Raw genomic sequence first — 22747 nt, 5'->3', positions numbered from 1 at the left:
ACAAAATTTTTAAATCAGTTGCAATCTCATTTGTCATTGTTTTGATTTTGACTTTGAAATAACACCTAGAAATCCAACACTCATTGCCAAGATATTTACCTCTTTTTCATTTCAGAATTTCAAACATTTCTGGTCATCTGAATCTTCCACTCTTGTTGAGTTGATATTTTAATACAAGAGTGGTCTAATTTTTCTTCTATATTTGTGTATATATTTAGTATTTATTGAAATGATTATGTTTTACTCAAGTGTTTCATGTCTGTTCTTGGGACATTTTTAGAAGACAAATTTATTATAACTCTATGGATCTGTGCTTAGGATATCCTATTCCTTTGATCTATCTGTATATTTGTATCACTATCAGACTGTTTTGATTATTGAAACATTTAAGTATAGATTGAAGCCAAGTAATTTATGCCTTGAGATTCACTTCTTGCTCAACTGCATTGATATTTCAATAATATCTCTGATTCCATACAAATGTATGAGTTTCTTTTTTATGATTTTATGACTACCACTGAGGTTTTATAGGAATTACATTAAAACTATAGATCATTTTGAGTTGTAAGGATGCTTTAACAATATTAATCCTTTCAGTCATGAATATTGGGTAGTTTTCTATTTATTGAAATTTTTAATTTTCTTCATTGGTTGTTATTAAGCTGTATATGATAGCTAATGCTTGTATTTTCCATGTTTGGGAGTCAAAGGCAAGGTTTTCATGAGCTTGATGCAAATCTGGGCTAAATTGTGAGTTCTTGTCAAGCTTGGGCTGTAGAGTAAGAAACTGACTCATAAATTAAAACATAGTTTAGTTTTTAACACATGAAACTTTAAGAACCTGTATTAAGTATATCATTTATTTTATTTTTGACACTATTTAAATTATATTTATAAAATTGAGGATAGTTTATCTATATGTAGAGATGCAACTTTTTTAAAAATTTTAACTCTTATCTTACTGCTTTCCTAAACTTGCTTATTAATTCTGTTTTGTGAACATATAAACATCATATCTTCTGTAAAGTGAGACCATTTTGCTTTCTTAACTTTCATATTGGTAGTTATTTCTGTTGCCTCTTAGGTGGGCTCATTCTTCTCTTCAACCCAAATGGTTGCTTTCAGCATTCTTTTAGTCATGGTCTGGTGGACATGAGTTTATCTAGTGTTTTTATAGCACAAAATCTTTCTTTTCCTTCAACCATAATTGATAGTTTTGAACTCAATTTGTCTCCCCCCCCACCAGATTTGTTTTTGTAGCAGTGAGATTGGACTACATTGCTTTGAATCCTGGCTGATGGTGTGTACCATCCGCTATCTTTGGAGCTATCTTTGGATGCTGGAATGAAAGACACATATAGATTACTTTTTTAAAAATGCCTTAGCTACCACAAAGGCTGAGAACTTCCAAACCCTCCTCTCCTACCCCAGGCCCAACTGGGAAGTGGCCAGTGACCACTTACCTGAATTCATTTTTTTTAATATTTAATTTTTTTTCTTTTAGAGTCCACTTGTTCCCCCCTCCCAGTCCACCCTCTGACAGCTCCTCACCCCACTCCTCCTCTCCTGTCTCCAAGAGGATGTTCCCATCCCTCCATCCCATCTGTCCTCTCCACTTCCTGGGGCCTCAAGTCTCTTGAGGGTTAGGTGCATCTTCTCTCACTGAGGCCAGACCAGGCAGTCCTACTGTGTATGTGTTGGCCTCATATCAGCTGTTCTATGCTGCCTGGTTGGTAGCTCAGTGTCTGAGAGATCTTGGGGTCCAGGTTAGTTGAGACTGCTAGTCTTTTTATGGGGTCACCCTCCTCCTCAGCTTCTTCAAGCCTTTCCCTAATTCAACATCAGGGCTCCTCAGCTCCTGTCCATTGATTAGGTGTAAGTATCTGCATATGTCTCAGTCAGCTGTTTGTTGGACCTCTTGGAGGGCAGCCATGCTAGGCTCCTGTCTGTAAGCATACCATAGCATCAGTAACAGTGTCAGGCCTTGGAGCCTCCCTTTGAGCTGGATCCCAATTTGGACTGGATACTGGACCCCTTTTCCCTCAGTCTCTTCTCCATTTTTGTCCCTGTAGTTCTTTCAGACAGGAACAATACTGGGTCAGAGTTTTTGACTGTAGGATGGCAACACTATCTCTCCACTTGTCTCTCTACTGCAGGTGGACTCTACAAGTTCCCTCTCCCCACCGTTGGTCATTTCATCTATGATTCCTCCCTTTGAGTCCTGAGAGTCTCTCACTTCCCAGGTCAGAAAGAATGGAAACTTACCCAAGTTCTTATGTGATTCATTCTCTCTCTCTCTCTCTCTCTCTCTCTCTCTCTCTCTCTCTCTCTCTCTCTCTCTCTCTCTCTCTCTCTCTCCTAGCTCTCCTCTTCCACCTCCTACTGCATTCTGGTAATCTCCCCATCCTTCTTCCACTGCATCCTAGCCCATGCAACTCTAAGGGTTCCTTCCTATCTCCTGTTGCATATCTTTCCTTTTTCATCATTATGTAGGTGTTTGGCACTAGCACTTCCCCATTAGAGTTGCTTATCTTGCATCCCAACAGTATAATAATTTGTTCTTCCATTTCAGTCATTTCACAGTATTTTCCTTTAAAAAAATTTTTATTAGATATTTTATTTACATTTCAAATGTTATCTCCTGTCCCCTCCTCCTGCTCACTAACCCACCCAGTTCCACTTCCCTGCCCTGGTATTCTCCTTCACTGGGGCATCGAGCCTTCACCGGACCAAGAGCCTCTCTGCTCATTGATGTCCCACAAGGCCATCCTCTGCTACATATGTGGCTGGAGTCATGGGTCCCTCCATGTGTACTCTTTGGTTGGTGGTTTAGAGAAAGGATCCAAGAAGTCGAGTTTACTATGTAGCCCTGACTGACATGGAACAGGCTATGTAGACCAAGCTGGTTTTGAATTCATAGAGATATGCCTTTATCTTCTCCCTTGTTCAGGGATCAAAGACATGCGCCATCCACTCCCAATTTGCATAACATTTAAACTGTAAAAAGCAGTGCAAGTGATTTATAGGTGATTTAAAATGTCTGGGAGGATCTGTGTGTCTAATATATAAATATCATGCCATTTCACATGGGTGACTTGAATTTCTATGGATGGACCCATAGGGGTGCTAGACTCATGCATTAATCAATAAAATGGATGGTTCTATTGCTGTCTGCCATGCTCTTTAGTTATATTAGTACTTGCTTTATGTTTTTAGGTTCTCTGTTGAGTATGCATTCATTTACATTATTGCATTCTTTTGATAATTAGTTCCTTCATAATTTTACATTGATTTTTACTTTTTGTGACAATTCTGATGCACTTACAGCCACCTATCTCTTTTTGCTTGTCAGTTGCATAGTTTTAGACATATTCATTTTCAGTGTATATGCATTTTATATTTAATAGGAATCTCTCATGGGTTGATGATATATATGGATTGTCTTTCGTTGTACCTATTCAGCCCTTTGATTTTTTATTGGAAAATGTAATCTATTTGCATTTAGGATAATTCTTTATGAGTAAAGATTTAATGTGGATTTGTTCATTTCTTTCAGACTTTTATATCTTGCAGAGTATCTTCCTCACAAACCATCTTCATTTATGAGTTGATAATTTTTGTAGTCTGGGGTTGTTTTTGTTTGTTTTGTTTTGTAGCTGCTGTGCATTTTACAAAGAGCATAACACAGTTATACAATGTTAAGCTGATATAGCTCCGTGTTTAGCACATGAACAACATTTTTGCTGGGGTGTGAGGGTAGCACTGCTGGGGTCCAGCTCTTAACTGAGCTTCTGATCCCTTCTCTCCCTCTCTAAGCTTTGCTTCGTGCATCCGAGGAATATTTGTAGCCTGTAATATCAAACTGCCCTTTCTGTTTCTACCTTCCTCTCTGAGTTTTTCTTCCTTCTTTTGTGCCCCCACCCACATGGTAATTTCTTACACTGACATCATAGTTTTTAATGAAGGCTTTTATTTAAATAAATGAATTGTTTCCACTATGAGATGACCATAGGGCACTCTTCTTTCTCTTCCTTGGTGTTCTCACTGTTGATAATCCTGGGAGGCCTAGTTTTGAAGAGATTGGGAACGATAATAATTACAGGTGTTTAAGAAATAAGTAATATATGTGAAAAACCTTCCATGCAGCCTCCCTGTCCTGTGCCTGCAGCTGTTGTGGTCTGTGTGTCCTAGCAAACTAAGAACTACTAGAAAATTCTGTTGAAATCCTGCTGTTTACTCCGGTACTTCCAAAAATATATCAAATGCATCACAAACTGTCAAATAGATTTCAAACTGATTTTTAGATAGCAAGAACTAAATAGTCACAGTAACATACAAACAGCACACGAATCTATTACATTCCTATATAAAATTAAAAAAATAGGAAGCAAATTCTTGATGATTCTGTATGTGTAAATAGAAGTGCATAAAGAAGCTACCAGGGGAATAGAGTGAATGCAAATTTTAATTGTATTTTTTTCTCTACCTGATTTAGGATCAAATCGACCTAGTTCTGTTACAATGCTTTCAAACTGTTCTGCTCATTTCGTAACATACCTGCATTTTGAAGCAGATAGGTTACAATCTATACATCTTAGCTTTTAAATACATTTTGAAAGTTAGGGATTTAGATTCAGTCTTAGTGTTGAATTTTACTTACTTGTATCTGGCTAATCAACAACAGCATTTAACATAAACTTCTTTCTCTTCTTTGGGTTCTTACACATTCTTTTTTATGCGTTTTCTCTTTTATTGCATATATTTTTTATGTCATAATTTTATTACACCTCTCTCCCTTCCCTTTCTTTCATCTAACCACTCTCATCATACCCTCTCCACTCTCTCTCAAATCTCTGTTCACTAATTGTTATTGCATACATGTATATATGCATACACACATATATAATCCTAAATATAACAGGATGTGTTCATATAATGTTACTAGTGTGTATGTAACTGTGTATGTAATAGGGCTGACTATTTTCCACAGAGTAACTAATTGCTTTGTTCTTCCCCTGGGCATAATGACCTCTGTCTGTCTCTGTCTCTGTCTCTGTCTCTGTCTCTGTCTCTGTCTCTGTCTCTGTCTCTGTCTCTTTCTCTCTCTCCCTCTCCTGACTCTCCTTGGTTACCTATGGTTATTTTTATAGGGAGTAGGCCTCTTGGCTTTTGCCCCACTTTGTTTGGCATGTTCATTTGTGTCTTCCTTGTTCATCTCATGTTTGGGCAGCCATGTTGGTAACACTTTATGAGTGTAGCTTCTGATGTTAGTGGGTGATACAATCTCATAGCAACATACCTGATCCTCTGAGTCAGTGGTCACTGAGGAGTATTTCATAGGTATATTTTTGGGACTTGGCTCCAAAACTTCTCAATTTGATTGGTTTGCATTTTTAGATTGGATTCCACATGTTGCAAAGAGAAGTTTTCTTGATAAAAATTAAAGACTACACTTATCTGTTGGTATGAGAAGAAATGTTTAGATTAGTATTAGAAATTATGCTGGCTTAGTAAATTAATGGTTGTAGATTCTCCTCCAACCACGATTTCCCTAACACAGAGTCATTAGGTTTCCAGTACTGGGTATGGTTTTTCGCTTGTTGAGCAGGCCTGAGGTCCCATTAGAGAGTTGTTGCATTTTTTCTTGTAAGAGGTGATGGGCACCCCTAAGTAAGAAAAACTGACAGCAGTGCCAAACTCAGAATCCATTAGCTTTGCAATGTTAGATTTCAGTGTATGTTTCTTCAATTCTGTGTTCCTTCTGTGGCGTGGTATAGCAAAAGAAAGGACCTCCTCATGAGTAATGGAATCAGTACACAGTTTCTCTCAATGATACATCGGCTACTCACTTTGCACTACCTTGAAATACATCACTGTTGTAAGAGCCAAACATACACCTTAGAGATTATCTCACACATTTACATCTAATCTATAACTCAGTTGTTCCTTCTACTTACATCACTGTCTTTCTTGTGTCAGTGGTAGAACATTGGAAGAAATCTAACTGCCTCCATCAGATTTCTTGGTAGCACTGTCTGTGTCACTACTGGCTTTCATAGAACTAGGATTAAAATCCACCCATTTTACATCACAGTGTTATTTTGCTTTAGTGAGGGAAACACTTTTATGGAAAGGTTAATATTAAGCAAATCATCACAACAGGAATATCAGTTGTTACCTTAAATCAAGATCATAGTTCTGAACATAAAGTTTTATATAAGGTTTAGAAAATACTGCTCTGGCAATATGAGCTATTGTAGACATAAATTATTAAAGTTGAATAAAATAAATGATCTAGGTGGCCCCAGCTCATTCCCAAGTGTGTCATTTTTTGTGGAGAGGATAATTGACTGCTACAGTATGTCCATGATTTTAACTTTTATTCTCTTAAAACGTTTTAAAGCAATAACGGAGAGATCATCAGTATGCAGAATCTAAAGCTCATTGCTTCTCCCTGAGTCTAAATTTTAAAATGCAGAGATGAGATGAACCAAAATTTGATTGTGCTATGAGTTAGTGTAAAGAGCAACACTCAGAAATGACGAAAACCCACAAGGTTAGCTACACCGGGTGACTATTTTCCTAAAAGCAATGCAGAAACAAAAAGCAGATGTCTACCCAGATGCAGCCAATGGTCTGTCCATCAAATGGCGTTGTTGGCTGCTGTTAGGAGTCACTTGATCAAGCTGGATAGATATTTCTTGAAATGATGCATGGTTTGCCGTGCATGCCTTCATTGTGCTTCCTGCCATAATGGAATAACGTGTCTTATTGGGAAAGACAGTGATTATTTCTGTGGGATCCTTCTCAGTCAGCTCCTGTAATAACGCTGATCTTTTGTGAATCATTTCAGATTTCAGAGAGCTATGCCTTCCTACCAAGAGAAGCGGTGACACGGTTTCTAATGAGCTGTTCCGAGTGCCAGAAAAGAATGCACTTGAACCCAGATGGAACCGATCACAAAGGTAGCCACAGTGTCCAATAGTGGGGCTTGAAGCAATTTTCCTCCATAATGTTAATTTGTGTCTTAGATTTTATGAAAATGTGGAAGACAAAGCAGTCCCACAAGTCATATCACTTGATTTATTGAAGTAGGAGACAGTGGATTCTGAACACCCACAGACAGATTAATTCAGGATCCACTCATGGAAGGAAGTTTCAAATGTACAAGAATCTTAAAAAAAAATACATGTGTGTGTGTGCGTGTATGTATGTTTATTAATGTTTTAATTTCCAGCATAGTATTATTTCATAATATTTTAGATACACTTAGCAAGAAAGTTCAACACTAAAAATAATCTTTCAAATCTTTACTTCCAAAAATCATAGATTACATGAAATACCTTAAATTAAAATTTTTATAAGCACAATTTGGCTTTACCCTTCATTGAAACCATGCAGATAGTTTTCCTAAGCACTGTTACCTTAGTAATTCGATTTATCTCATAGGCACTTTTAAGATCCTGCAGTGGGTTGGAAGATAAGTAACCTAGATTCTATAAGAAAATGAAAAAGAAAAACCTAATTGTTTTTTACTCCCAGCAATTTATATATAAAATAGCCTTGCTTTGAAATATTTTTAAAGTGCTTAATCATCATATGAGTTTTATTTGTTGTGTTTCAGGATATCTAAAAGTCACTTTATAGTGAGAAATAGTGGATGTTTCCATTCTGTTTAATTGGGCCAATACTGTTCATGGACATTTGCATGATATATTTTATGCAGTTCGTTTATAGAGCTTTCTTGGTTTTCAATCATTAATGTGCTGAAGACTATCCTTTAATTAAACATACTGGCTCACCATGAAAGTGCAGGTGGAACACTGTTGGTGCATTTATCACAGATGTGAAACGTTCTGTTGCAGATAATGGAAAGCCTCCAACACTGGTGACCAGCATGATCGACTACAACATGCCAATCACAATGGCGTACATGAAGCACATGAAACTGCAGCTTCTGAACTCACAGCAAGATGAGGTAAACTGGAAACGTGAATGATTACATCAGCCACAAACAGGAACAAAGCTCCAGACCCATGACTAAGGGGTTAAGTGTGGTGCCACGTGAAAGCTCTAATTTATGTTGTGAGTGAAAAGAAATTTCACCAGGATCTCACTGATTTGGAAAGCAAAGATGCCCACACCCTAGACGCAGAGTCCCTGCTGAATCCATTTTCTTTAGTGCTATGAGAGGAGAACTGTTTTTCCTCACTAAATCGCCACTGAGACAGTCTCAGCAAAGAGCTGGAAAGTCCTGAGCATCCAAGGATAGTGACGCTCTGAAACCATTTTCTCTGAAAAACTGAAAAATCAATTTAAGATGATTTCAAGTACAACTGATTATATCAGTCACGTTTACATCTTTTAAAGTCTTTTTAAAATTTCTGCTTAAATTTGTGTGTGTGTGTGGGGTGAATGTGTGTGAATTTTCATTTGTGTATATTTTTACATTTATGTTTGTGTTTGTATGTGAGTGTGTATATGTTTGTGTGTGTTTCTGTGTTTGTCAGGCTGAATCTGTGTCTGTGTCTGTGTATGTCTATGTATTTGTTTATCTGTGTATAAGTGTGTGTGTGTGTGTGTGCGCACACACGCGTGCATGCTACTTGTATTCTCCATAAAGAAGCAAAGGCAATCAGTGCACTGTGGGAATTAAATAAATGCTCATCAGCTACTCGTCACCACTAATGAGTGGAAACATTCATATTATCTGTGTTGGAAATAGTCCATCCCTGGACTTCCCCTTTAACAGGAAATGTGATTAGATGTTTACTTTTTAAAAACTAGATTGTTTGTAAAACACAATTTAAGCCTATTAAGTCGCTCTTTTGGATACTTTATTCATAAAATTTAATCGTTTTGTTTTCTCTGTACTTGACAAAGTTTTAATCTTGATCAGTAGACGTTATCTGGTGTTCACTCTCTAAGAATATCTATGAAGTAGCCATATTGCATTAGATATTACCAGATAACTAACAACAAATGATTGAATTTAAAATAATAAAGTCACTATATTACAGACCCAAAGCCAGATTTTGAAAATGTGTCTGTTCCAAGAATGAAGTAACTGCCACCACAATTATTGCAAAACTGAAAGAAGTAATAACACCTCAGAGAACCGTTAAAGCCCACAAATTATTTGTAGGAAACTAATTTGGAGGTCAAATACATTTAATTCTATCCCAAAATTGTGATTAGCTTCATGCCAATCATACAGCCCATGTATTAAAAGTCCCTTTGGATCTAAGGCATCACACACATTTTGAACTAAAAAGCATAGCCTTCAATTATTATAATTACGAAAATTATCCTTTTCACAGTTTGAAATTATTAAATTGGATGCATACTGTTAATATATTCAAGAAAACTACTTGTTAGAGTATTTATAAAATTTTAGAAAATGTAACTATTACAGGTTTGGCAAGTTGAATAAGATAAGCATATTGAACTAAAATGATAAGTTAAATCTTGATTATAAGTTGTATTTAAATTTAAATGAGGATTAATCCAATAAATTCACCAATATTTACTGAGTACTTTTCAGGTACTCTTAGCAACAGATTAACCCAAACACTGTATTTTTTGAAGCATGACTTCCAGTGAGGCGTTAAAGACAATAAAGAAAATGAACAGTAAGAGTAGGCAAGTAAAAAGTTGCTAAACTCTAATAAAAGATGTTAACAGGGAATTCATCCAGAATGCAAATCGGTAACACAGAACTCACTTCCAGCATATGAGGTCCTAGATTCAATGACAGTGCCCAGAATGAATAAATGAATGAATGGATAAATGAAGAAATGGATGACATAATTTGAACAACTGAAAGAAATGAAGTGTGTTGCTAGTTACTTTCTATTGCTGTGATAAAACACCATGACCAAGGCAAGTTACTGAATAAAGGTCTTAAAGGTTTATTGAAGAACATTTAGCCTTAAAGTTTCATAGGGTTAGAATCTACTATGGCTGAGGCAGGGAAGGAAGGAGCTCCTGCCTTGAAGTGCAAACACTAAACAGAGAGCACAGTAGGAATGGCATGTGGCTTTGAAAGCTAAAATTTACCCCTGATTATAAACTTCCACCAGCAAGGTCACTCCTCCTAAACCTACCAGAACCATATCATCAAGATGGAACTATGTTTTCAGACAGCTGAGTCTATGGAGGACATTAAGATTCACACTACCCAAGGAATACTGAATGGCTGAGAAGCACCTAAAGAAATGTTCAACATCCTAGTCATCCAGGAAATGGAAATCATAACAACTCTGAGATTCCACCCCACACCAGTTAGAATGGCTCAGATCAAAAACTCAGGTGACAGAAGATGCTGGTGAGGATGTGGACAAAGAGAAACACTCCTCCATTGCTGGGTCGGATTGCAAGCTTGTACAACCACTCTGGAAATCAGTCTGGTGGTTCCTCAGAAAATTGGACATAGTCCTACCTGAGGACCCAGCTATACCACTACTGGGCATATACTCAAAAGATACTCCAACATATAACAAGGGCACATACTCCTCTATGTTCTTAACAGCCTTATTTATAATAGCCAGAAGCTAGAATGAGCACAGATGACCTTCAATAGAGGAATGAATACAGAAAATATGGTTCATTTACACAATGGAATATTCAGCTATTAAAAACAATGACTTCATGAAATTCTCAGGCAAATAGATGGAACTAGAAAATATCATCCTGAGTGAGGTAACCCAGTCACAAATGAACACAAATGGTATGCACTCATTGATAAACAGATATTAGTCCCAAAGCTTGGAATACCCATGATACAATTCACAGACCATATGAAATGTGGATGCTTCAGTCCTTTTTAGAAGGGGGAACAAAATACTCACAGGAGGTAGAGGGTGGGAGGAACTTTGAAGGAAGAGAGGAGGTGGAGGGGGAAAAAGGTTGCAGGACCAGGTATGAGAAGAGACCCAGGAAAATAGGCAGAGGGTCAGGAATTTGAACAGAGGTGTGTAGCAATGAAGGATGGGGAACTGAGGGTAGCCACCAGGAAGTCCCAGATGCCAGGAAAGCAAGAAGCTCCCAGGACCCAACAGGTATGAGATTAGCTGAAATGGCCAATAAAGGGGAAGGAAAACCTGAAGAGACCATATCTAGAGGTTAGGCAAGGACTCCGGTTGGGGGATGGGGCTACCCACTCATCACCAACTTCTTAACCCAGAAGGCCTCCTTGTCTAAAGGAAATAAGTGTGGAACAGAGACTGAAGGCCATCCAGAGACTGCCCCACCTGGGGATCCATCCCATATACAGACACCAAACCCAGGCATTCTTGTGAATGCCAAGAAGTGCTTGCTGACAGGAGTCTGTTATAACTGTCTCCAGAGAAGCTCTGCCAGAGCCTGACAAATACAGAAGTGGATGCTTGCAGCCAACCACTGGACTTAGTATGGTGTCCCCAATGGAAGAGTTAGAGAAAGTACTAAAGGAGCTGAAGGGGTTTGCAACCCCATGGGAAGAAAAACAATATCAAACAACCAGCCTCTTCTCCCCAGCTCCCAGGGACTGAACCACAAACCAAAGAGTATACATGGCTCCAGTTGTATATCTGCATATGGAACTGAGCATGGTATTGTATGGCATAGTAGGAGGAGAGGCTCTTGATCTTGTGAAGACTCAATTCCCCAGTGTAGGGGAATGCCAGGGTGGTGAGGTGGGAGTGGGTGGGTTGGAGGGGGAGCATCCTCATAGAAGCAGGAGGATGTGGGATTGAAAAGGGGGGCTCCAGAGGAGAAGTCAGGAAAGGGGATAACATTTGAAATATAAATACATAAAATATCCAAAAAAATTATATCAAAGGAAAGAGTTCCGAGCTACAGACAGAAGCATAGCTGCCCTGGGTAGAAGGCAGAATTTTTTGCTATAGTGTTGTCAAATATTTTATAAATGAATTCATTTAAAATTAAACTTTGGGTAAGTGATAACAAGGGATCTGTCCTATAGGCTTCCTATGTACCATTTAATTTTAATATTTACAATTGGCTCATATTCCCTTATCATCATGCAGGTGAGAAGCCCAGACTTTCCCCTAACAAACCACATAAGCTGCTTAAACTCAATAGTTATCTAATATTGGAGCTCGATGTCTACTTCATTTATAATACATGCATTTTAATTATTAATATTATTTTAAAAGGTTGATATAAAATATGATCTTGCCTAGAAGGGGAAAGATAGGTAGAGTTCAGGTACTGATTGCTAAATACATTCCTCAAAAGTTAGTGGATTAACACAGCTTATTTCTTATTACTCTGATAAGAAATTCAGAGGGAACTTCTCTGGGAATTCTTTTTATTACCCAGCTACCCTTTCTCAGCAAAGACACTATGCCAGGTGTTATAAAGCATTTATTTAAATATGTAGATCAATAAAAACAAAAAATCATAATTCTTAATACATGAACAAGAAATATATAACTTCATAATGCTCCTTCCTTATAATCTTTTAAAATATACATCTTTTATTTATTAAAAATTCTATACATATATTTTACATTTTGAAAGTGTTCATTCTTTATATCTCACAAATTCCCTTATGCATCCCTTTTTCTCCCTCCCAAACTAGGGCAATAGTTTCATTTAACCAAAAGCATAGAATCATGTCTTTAAACTTGTAAAAAAAGTATGTTGACATAAATTTTATCCAACTATCTGTCTATCTATCTATCTATCTATCTATCTATCTATCTATCTATCTATCTACCTACCTATCTATCAATCTATTGTTTTTGAAACAGAGTTTCTCTGTGTACTTCTGTTTGTCCTGAACTTACTTTGTAGACCTCACAGGGATTCATCTGTCTCTGTCTCCTGAATGCTGGAATTACAGGGGTTCTCCTCCACTCACAGCTGCAAATGTTATTTAATGACAATAAATGTATACTGATTAGCTACAATGTTAAGCCATTTCTATAGTGATTTCACAGAACAAGGAACATGATTGAAACTTTGCATCTAGCTCTTCTTTAAACACGCAAACACATTTTACACATATATGAATTCTATAGAAATAATTTTACTCAGATCTCATCAGCTGTGTTATCTATAATAAATTCTTGGTCTGGCAAGATAGTTAAGTAAGCAAAAGGTGTTCCATGCTAAACTCGAATACCTGAGTTCAGTCCTCAGGATGAAGGCACAGGATGGAAGAAAGCAAGTGACTCATGCAAGCTGTCTTCTGATTAGACAGTAATTCCCCAACAAAAAAATTCACCAATGATAAATAATTATTACAAAAAATTGTAAATTGCAAATATAATTATTGTTATAAATAGATATTTTATATAAGTAATCATAAATAAACTAAGTAAGAAATTAAATAGTCACTTATAAAGACAATTTTTAGGGGTGGAAATGTGTTTCAGTGAATAAGGTACTTGCCCCATGACTGTAAAGTCTGACAAGTATCGTTTCCATCCATACTAACAAAATTCAAGAATAAAACAAAGAGAATCGCCAGGGCAAGATGGCTTACAAGACAGGCCAAATCATATGAAGAAATTGAAGATGGAAGAAATAACTTCTTTGATTAGGAAAAGTTCTTCTTACTTTGTTTAAAAAAGAAACCCACAAACCCAACAGCATGTTTTAATCATCAATGAAGTTTATTTGGATAAGAAGTAAGAGCTTCGAAGTAAATAACAAATTCCTTGTGTCTTAGTCAGAGTTTCTATTCCTGGACAAAACATCAAGACCAAGAAGCAAGTTGGGGAGGAAAGGGTTTATTCAGCTTACATTTCCACATTGCTGTTCATCACTGAAGGAAGTCAGGACTGGAACTCAAGCAGGTCAGGAAGCAGGAGCTGATGCAGAGGCCATGGAGGGATGTTCTTTATTGGCTTGCTTCCCCTGGCTTGCTCAGCCTTCTCTCTTATAGAACCAAGACTACCAGCCCAGAGATGATACCACCCACAAGGGAACCTCCTCCCTTGATCACTAATTGAGAAAATGCCTACAGATGGATCTCCTGGAGACACTTCCCCAACTGAAGCTCCTTTCTCTGTGACAACTCCAGCCTGTGTCAAGTTGACACAGAACTAGCCAGTACACCTTGCTTCAGTAAAATTGTAGCAAAGTATCCTAGTTTCAAAGAGAAGTTTTCTGATCAGGGATAGGGATCACATTTATCTATGGAAAGGTAAATGTTTAGGTTGTTGTTAGGGGGTTTATGCTGGTTTACTACATTAGTGGTTGTAGAGTCTCCTCCAATATGTAAGACTTCATTAGCCCTGAATAGTTAGCAGGTCCCAGTTCCATGCATGTTTCTCTCTTGCCGAGTGGGTCCAAAGTGCAATTAGAGACCTGTTCATTTCCATTGATGTATGCATATTTAATATGCTGGTAGTCGATGTGGTCATAGGTGTCACAGCTAGGTAGGACTGTTGGTTGCCTCCCTCCTTTGGAAGCTTGCAAGGCCTCAAACCTAAACAAAAGCCTACAAGCCACTAAAGAGTGCTGAGAGATAGAGAAATAATCTTCCATAGGGAAGAGCACATCAACTCATAATCCAATGCCAAATGGTTATTCCCTGGAAACACATATACAAATAATATCATATAGACTGAGCACATATAGGTAAGAAAATATATGGGTGTACATATACATAATTGCATTAAAAAAAGCTAATGAAGCCAGGTGGTGGTGGCACACACCTTTAATCCCAGCACTTGGGAGGCAGAGGCAGGAGGATATCTGAGTTTGAGGCCAGCCTGGTCTACAGAGTGAGTTCCAGGACATCCAGGGCTACAGAGAAACCCTGTCTCGAAAAATAAAAATAAAAATAAAAATAAAAATAAAAAGCTAATGAAAAAGGAGGCCAAGAATTTGAAAAGAGCAAGGAGAGGTATATCGGAAAATTTGGATGGAGGAAGGGGAAAGGGGAAATATAGTAATTATTTTATAATCTCAAAAACTTAAAGAAGTGTACCAGTTTCTGTATAAATTGTTCATAATCAATTTTTCTGAATTAATCATTTAGTAGAGATTTTTGTCCCCTGACTTTAAGTGAATAAGTTTTACATAATGTTATATAGAAATCCTTTTATAAATCCAGTGCTCTGCCTATCATATAACACTGTATTATTTATCTGCATATAATCGTCTACCTCTCCTCCATGAACCATCTATCATCCATATGTAATGTCTCTCTTTCTCTCTCTTTCTCTCTCTTTCTCTCTCTCTCTCTCATATTTCTACCTCTCATCTATAAGTCATCTATCATTTATTTATCTAGAACCTGTATAATACATTGCATATCTATAATATACATAGCATCTATTCTCTATAATCTACCTCTATCATCTTTATTTTACAATGTATTAAGAATTCACTGCTCTATATCAAATACAAACATTGAATCTATGCATATATCTTAGTTTATACTTTGAGTCCATCCTGCTTACTGATGAAAACTTCTTACTATGTTATACAATATATGCTTATAAATATGTATATGTGCCTGTAATATTTTACCAAGTCATTTTGTTAATAGTAAAACTTAAAATTTCCTTTCCATCATGTTTTAGGATCACCCTTTAAAGACAAATTTAAGAATTCTTAATATTCATTAATAATAGTTCAATATTTATACTAATTCCCAAACTATTTCCTTTCTAAACACACTGCTCTATCTTTACAATGGGATTCTGCATAATGTTGTTTGATTACCCAAATTTTTAAAATGTTTTGAAGGAAGAGTTTTATGATTTCACACATCTATTACTATGTACCATGTTTTATAGAGGCTGATAACATGAACTGGCTAACCTCTAATTGAGCACATAGGCAGGATAGTTGTCTTCTGCACACAGTTACACTTTACAGTGCCTAATAATGTTTTCAACCCATTTCAGGACGAAAGCTCCATAGAAAGTGACGAATTTGACATGAGTGATTCAACACGAATGTCAGCCGTGAACTCTGACCTTAGCTCCAACCTGGAAGAAAGAATGCAAAGTCCCCAGACTGTCCATGGCCAGCAAGATGGTAAGCCTTTCACACGGAACAAATGAGTAGATAAAGCAGTGAGCCCCAGCAATGAGTAAGAATCTATTAAAATCACAACCACCTCTTCACTCTTGTGTCCATTTTAAAAATTCGTCTCTATGGAGACATTTTCTGGGCATTCAGGTTATGTCATCCACTTTATTATTTTTAGATTTAAGTACTCTTTTCAAAATAAAAGTGTTAGACTGATTTATAAAAAGATGTCAGTTATGAAATCCAGGCTCATCCATGTTTTCCTTTTCAAATATAAAATGTGTTACAGGAGTGCAGTTGAATATCTATGATATTGTTTTCAGGCTTTGGTTTCATATGTCATCAATTATTTTTGAGAAAATGAAGAGTTTAAAGATGATTAAAATTTCTTTGACCTAACAGCTTAGTTCCAAGTATAAAGGACACATTATTAAAGATAATTTTCTCAAAGGGATGCTGTAGGATGAAGGTAATCTGAATTCCTTTTTGGCTCAAACGAAAAGGAGGGTTATACATTCTCAGAAAGATCCCCAAGTCTTCCCTTTGCTGATGCTGGGAATAAAACTGAACATGATAAAGACAGTTGATGGTCCTCACTTAAGGCCTGATATGCTTAAAACCTTTCTGAAGATTTTGTCTTTGTATTAAATTTGTTGCAAATTAATATGATAGCTGGTGTAAAATTAAGTTTTATAAATAGAAACCAAAGAATTCATTCAAAATTGGTTTATGATTTCACTCAGGTATAAGTCTACATGACTCTTCTGATTGGTAGGTTTTTTCACCATATTAGTAGATAGGAAAAAAGGCTTTCCTTGATTTTTTTTTAAAAACTTGTTATTAAAACCTCTTTTTAGAAGTTGCCAGTGTTTCAGACTGGTTTTGCATTCTATTTACACCAGAAAGACCTAAGGCGTCCCTAGTTTTAAATATGAGAATGTCCCTATCATGGGCACTTCTGTTTTCCACATTTTAGGAGAGTCTGAGTGGAGTGCAAGTTACATCATTGTAATTTCTAAGAAAGAGAAGAGAACTTTGAGCGCGACTTCAAGCTTATGTTTGACAACACAGTTTTTGGTAGAAAAAGCTTTCATTTGGGAATACTATGAAGAAATTCTCGTCACTTTATTGTAAAATAGATATTCTTCACAGAATAATGGTGCCAGCATCACAGAATAACTGATACACACACACACACACACACACACACACACACACTAATCTGTTATCTGTTTATATTCTCGTTCTGCTCATATATAATTCTGAAGAACGTGAAGAATGAACATTTCAGGACTGTGTCTCTAATTTTCAAAACTCGTCACTTTCTTCATTGAAATTGCCAGTTGTAGTTCTTTAGCTAGGGTAGAACGCCCATTATAAAATCTATTTTGACTTTTTAAGATGCTTTGGAATAATATGCGAAATACTCCACTGGGTATTGATAGCTGCTGCGCATGAACGTTAGTTAGCTCTTTCTCTGTCTCTTCCTAGCCCTTCTTTGATGCCTGAGGAGTTCTCCCTTACACTGCCCACTGAGTTTTCTTTGGCATTGTCTTTCCTAGTCCACTGAGAGGTTTTCCCCATTTTGGTATATTATTAGCATCATCACCTGAATGCAACAGCAAGCTCTTTGCTTTTCTCTACTTTCTCCTCACAAGTGTTGGCTGTATTCCTTAGCTTTGTCCACATAGTTACCCCGTGAGAGAGAAATCTAATCCTGTCACTTTCCATCCTATCTGCAGGCACATGAACCCCCAGTTTTCTTCTGCAAATCCTCCTATCTTACAAAGAACATCTGCTAATGCCTTACCTCCCTCTATTCAACTCCTATTGTTAACATTTCTTAGAGGACTTATTACCATGTGAAACTATATTATTTTCTCATTCATTACCCTTTCCTCTTCTATACTACACGAATTATTAATTTTAAGTATTCTCCCACTATGAGTTTCCTGTCATATGCTCCATTTCAAATTCTTCTTACATGTCCCATCATTTAAATAATTAAGGTGTAGCTTTCCAATATAATTATGGTTTGTGAAATGAGTTTTATGTATTTTCTTTCCTTTTACCTGATAATGGTATTCTCTAAAGTTATCCAGACTAACACTACATTGTGCAATTCTCTTTACCCCATGAATGCAGCCATGTGCCTGCACACACTCACGTGCACACCTCCATATATACACTTGTACTACTTCATCATACTTGTTTTATAATTATAGTGTGCTATTTATCTTTTGCCATTCATATCTAGTTATTTTATTTTACATGTAAATTATATACATACATGTGTATATGTAAACATTTGGATGTGTTGGTGTTTGTATGTAATGCTGAGCAAATAAATACATAAGACATTTTTACAAGGATAGCCCTAACTCATATAAGATATAATATAAAGAAAGTGATCTATCTAACATCTATGTGAAACTATTTTGCTTTTTAAAAATGAAAGTTTATAATAACAAAAATTTAAATATTTATCTTTTTTAAATACTGGGGTATTTGAAGAACTAAGTCTTAGTTAGCTTGGGATATGTTAGAACCTTGTGGATGGTGTACATTAATCTTTAAAGAGTGTAAGAAGGTAAGGAAATGTGGTATAGCCTATCTAATGTTGGGTGAGCATCCTGATGTGGGCCCAGTATAGAGTTCATGGGGCAGAACTTTCCAGCCTCAACACTGTTGATCCCTGACTTGATTTTGGTAAATATCTAGCAGCTTTTTCTCAATTGTTTACTGCATGGTAGTACATGCTTTCATTTGGAGACACGTGTACCATCTCCAGATAAAACAATGGCGTTCTTGCTTGGTAGGGGGTGCAAATGGCCCAACAGTCAGAAATGACCGACATAGGCAAGGAAGAGGAGTCTGTGCAGAGGATGACTATCAGAGGAGAATCCACAGGGAGATGCTTTAAGGGAAATATAGAGAAAAGAAGAGAGTGAGCTATGGTAGACACACATGAGGATGGGAATGCTTTTTGATTATGCTTTTCCATAGAGTGATCACTGTTCACGCAGTGGGCTTGACATACGGTTGTCGGAATGAGGAGCATTTTCATATTAATAGTATATAATTTAAGGCTAAAGAGCTACATGTGATAGTAAACTGTGCAAGAGTAATATTTTATTGTGACAGAGTGAGTTCCTTTGTCTGTACTCATAAATCAGATGTGCCAAAAGCATTGGGAGAAATGGTGGGTTAAACTCCCATTACAATAATTGGTTAAAACTTCAATTTTACTATGTATAAAATCTTTTATCATCACTGTATGTTTTTGTATGTTATTTTGTTTTGACAAGGTTTCACGCAGCCCAGACTAGCCTCAAATTCCTAGTCCTTGTGTCTCAGCCTCACCTAAATGTTTAGGTTAAAGCCTAAAGTGACATGATTTCTAAAATCTGAATAAACAAATTTTTAAAAGTTAGAGTAAAATGTTCTGTTTTTCTTTAGTATCAAGTTGAAATATTCACCAAAGAGGCTGAAGTAGAAAGTTGTGGCTTTTTGAAATTCCAGAAATTGTAACATAGGCAGGTTTATATAATGTCTCTATTGAGCACCATATGCAATGGAGGATGAAGACTGAAAGCCTTTCTTTTATGTTTCTATTTCAATATGCTTATCACAGATTTAAAATGTAGTCATCAAATTCTGGTGTATTGAAGACAGGGGGGAAAGGAAGGAAAATGTTTTGCCCTGGGTTAGATAATTAAGCAAAGGTCACGAAGACAGAAACAAAATAAGGAATTTATGAGAAGGCCCTTCGAGATCAGCATAGAATAGTAAGTTTCTTTTGCTTATTTAAAGTCCATGTTGCTTCCCTCACTCAGTAAACACATAAAAGATAAGAAACACATAGACCATGTTTAAAAACAAAATCAAAAATACACAAAATACATAAAAGTCAGTCTTTGCCTAGGAAGGATTTTACCCTTGATTTTTATTTAACCAAACCACATTGCAGAATTTGAACAGTTTAATACACTTAAAAGACTATTCTTGGGTTAAATTCACCTAACTGCTCTGCTTACCCTGGGTTTGCTCCTGTAAGCCTGTGGTCTTCAACGCTGCTATGAAGGTTAGGAGCTTGTGAAAACAACTTTGGTACGCAATGGCTGTGGCTTGCAGAGTTCCAGGAGACATGCCTGGACCTAAAAGCCCACAGCCTTGTGGATCCTGACACAGCCTGTTTGTTAAGTTTCATGCTATGGCATCCATTTAAATAGATCCTAGGTAAAAAAAAAAATGCTACCCATTAAGTTCTTCCCTTTAAATCTCGAATTCCACATTTCCTGGTGCAGCTCTAAATAACATCTTCGCCCTTTGCCCTGAGATGCCTGATGCATCTGATCCTTGCTTTCTGAGATTGCCTTTGACAGGGAGCCTCAGCCTTTGGGACAGACCTGAAGCTTCAATTTAAGCAATCATTTGATTCCTTTTGATAGGGTCATTTGTTTTCTACAAAGCAATCTACTTGCTTTTCTAAATTAAATGCTGTATGCAAATCACTTCTGATATCCCTTGCTATCTTCTAAGAAGATCATTGTACCTGGATTAACTGTAAAAGCTGTTATATCACGTTATTTCTCTCTGTTGTAGTCATGGTAAGCTGTTGCTTTAGTTTTCTTTTTGCCTTAAAAAAGATAATAAGGATGCCACAAAAAGCTGAGAAACATCCTTATGATTATTTGCTCTTAATATTCATCAGCTTTAAAACCAAAGATTTACAACAGATATGAATATTTCTATTCTTAACACTTCTGGCATTTCGGTCGTAACATGCATGTAGTGCTCTTGGGTAGCTGTTCCCTGTCTTGTGACTGTGGCATGTCAACTCAGCCAATGCCACAAACTGGAGGCTTTATTTCCAGCAAATATGATTTTGTGTCGTGTTTGTTATAGTCACACAAAGACACATTGTGAGAAATATATCACTAAGTTCTATCATTGTGTAAACATCAGCATGCTTTCATAAATGAAGGCAGCTATGATGTCACTGAAGGTGTGGTGGTGGCCTAAATCTGCAGGAACTCTGGAGGTTGAGAAGGGGACATCTGGAATTTAAGATAAGTCCAGGCTACAGTGTAAAATACTATCCCACTAAAACATCAAATCAATCAATCAATCAATCAATCAATCACTCACTCAATCATCTACATTCCTTATTGAAGTAGTTAGTTTTCTTATTGCAGTAACAATATCACGTGACAAGTAGGCAGTATTGCATTGTCTGTCATGGTTTTAGAGTAGATACAATGTATCCCGGTGGGGTAAGTATGGTGAGAGAAGGCAGCAGGCCAGACAGAGGATTCTGCTGCTCAGCTCTTTCTCCTTTTTGAGTCAGTCGAGGACTCTGGCCTCTGGTCTTGTGCTGCTCTCATTTAGAAAGGTTCTTTCCTCTTAAGTCAATCATGTCTGGAAATGCCCTCAGTGATACACAATGAAGAGTAACCACTATACCTGGATTATTTGTACACGGGTTATTATGTATATGAAACATCTGATTAATATTTGGCATCTTATGTTTCAAATTTCTTTCTTCTGAATAGAAAGCACACTTTTCCAATTAAACTGACTTTCTAGGTAAAAATTTAGAAGACCGTTTCTCAGACATGGATGTCTTATTTGGAATATTCTCTGAACAAATTAATCCTGGGAAAAGTATACGTAGTCCTGTAAGGCCTTGTTAAATGAGAACAAATGGTCTCAACAAGTAACTTTGAGAATCTAGGCTGGGGTTGCTACTTTGAGGCTATTTGGTATTTTATATTGGAAATGTGCTTAAGAGTTGAGCAATCAAAAAAGAAACAATGTATCATTCAGAGGTATAATTCTGAAAAGTAACTGTTGGATCTTAAGTAGAAGATGGACAGCTGGGCGGGTGTGGTGGCACACACCCCTTTAATCCCAGCACTTGGGAGGCAGAGGCAGGTGGATTTCTGAGTTCGAGGCCAGCCTGGTCTACAAAGTGAGTTCCAGGACAGCCAGGGCTATACAGAGAAACCCTGTCTCGAAAGAAAGAAAGAAGATGGACAAGAGTAAGCGGCAGGAAGTGTAATCATCTCCATCTATTCCACATGTGACCAGAATCCTAGCGTTGTCAGATAATGGAATTACAAAAATAAACAAAATGTTAGAACTGTATGAATTGCCTCATTCCATTGGTCCATCCTAAAAAGCTCTAAAATAACCTGAACATTAAGAATAACAAACCACGGGGCCTAGCAAACACAGAAGTGGATGCTCACAGTCAGCTATTGGATGGATCACAGGGCCCCCAATGGAGGAGCTAGAAAAAGTACCCAAGGAGCTAAAGGGAACTGCAACCCCATAGGTGGATCATTATTATGAACTAACCAGTACCCCAGAGCTCTTGACTCTAGCTGCATTTGTATCAAAAGATGGCCTAGTCGGCCATCAGTGGAAAGAGAGGCCCATTGGACTTGCCAACTTTATATGCCCCAATACAGGGGAATGCCAGGGCCAAGGGGTGGGGGTGGGTGGGTGGGGGACTGGGGGGGGAGTGTATTGGGGACTTTTTGGATAGCATTGGAAATGTAATTGAGGAAAATACCTAATAAAAAATATTAACTAAGAAAAAAAAAGAATAACAAACCAAATCATTCTTGAGATTGGATGAATTTCTATTTCAGTTAGCAGGAATTCCTATACAAGTGAAATGACAGTAGCCCTGGGGAGTATGAATGGAGTCGATTAAAAATAGAATGCTCTAGTTATGTGG

General features: G+C 37.1%; 1 protein-coding gene across 9 annotated transcripts in view; it reads left to right on the top strand.

Annotated features, from left to right (window-relative positions):
- Nol4 (nucleolar protein 4) overlaps positions 1 to 22747 on the top strand; it is a 350147-nt gene that overhangs the window by 102759 nt on the left and 224641 nt on the right. For all 9 annotated transcript variants that reach the window (XM_085833385.1, XM_085833392.1, XM_085833390.1 and 6 more), the window contains 3 exons: positions 6854 to 6965; positions 7866 to 7978; positions 15873 to 16005. In XM_085833385.1, coding sequence (XP_085689511.1) covers positions 6854 to 6965; positions 7866 to 7978; positions 15873 to 16005 — 358 coding nt within the window. The remainder of the gene's footprint in view (positions 1 to 6853; positions 6966 to 7865; positions 7979 to 15872; positions 16006 to 22747) is intronic.

Source organism: Mus caroli, unplaced genomic scaffold (genome assembly GCF_978045245.1).
Source record: "Mus caroli unplaced genomic scaffold, Mus_caroli_1 scaffold_19, whole genome shotgun sequence".
NCBI classification, from domain to species: domain Eukaryota; kingdom Metazoa; phylum Chordata; class Mammalia; order Rodentia; family Muridae; genus Mus; species Mus caroli.
This window is presented reverse-complemented; position numbering and strand designations above follow the sequence as displayed.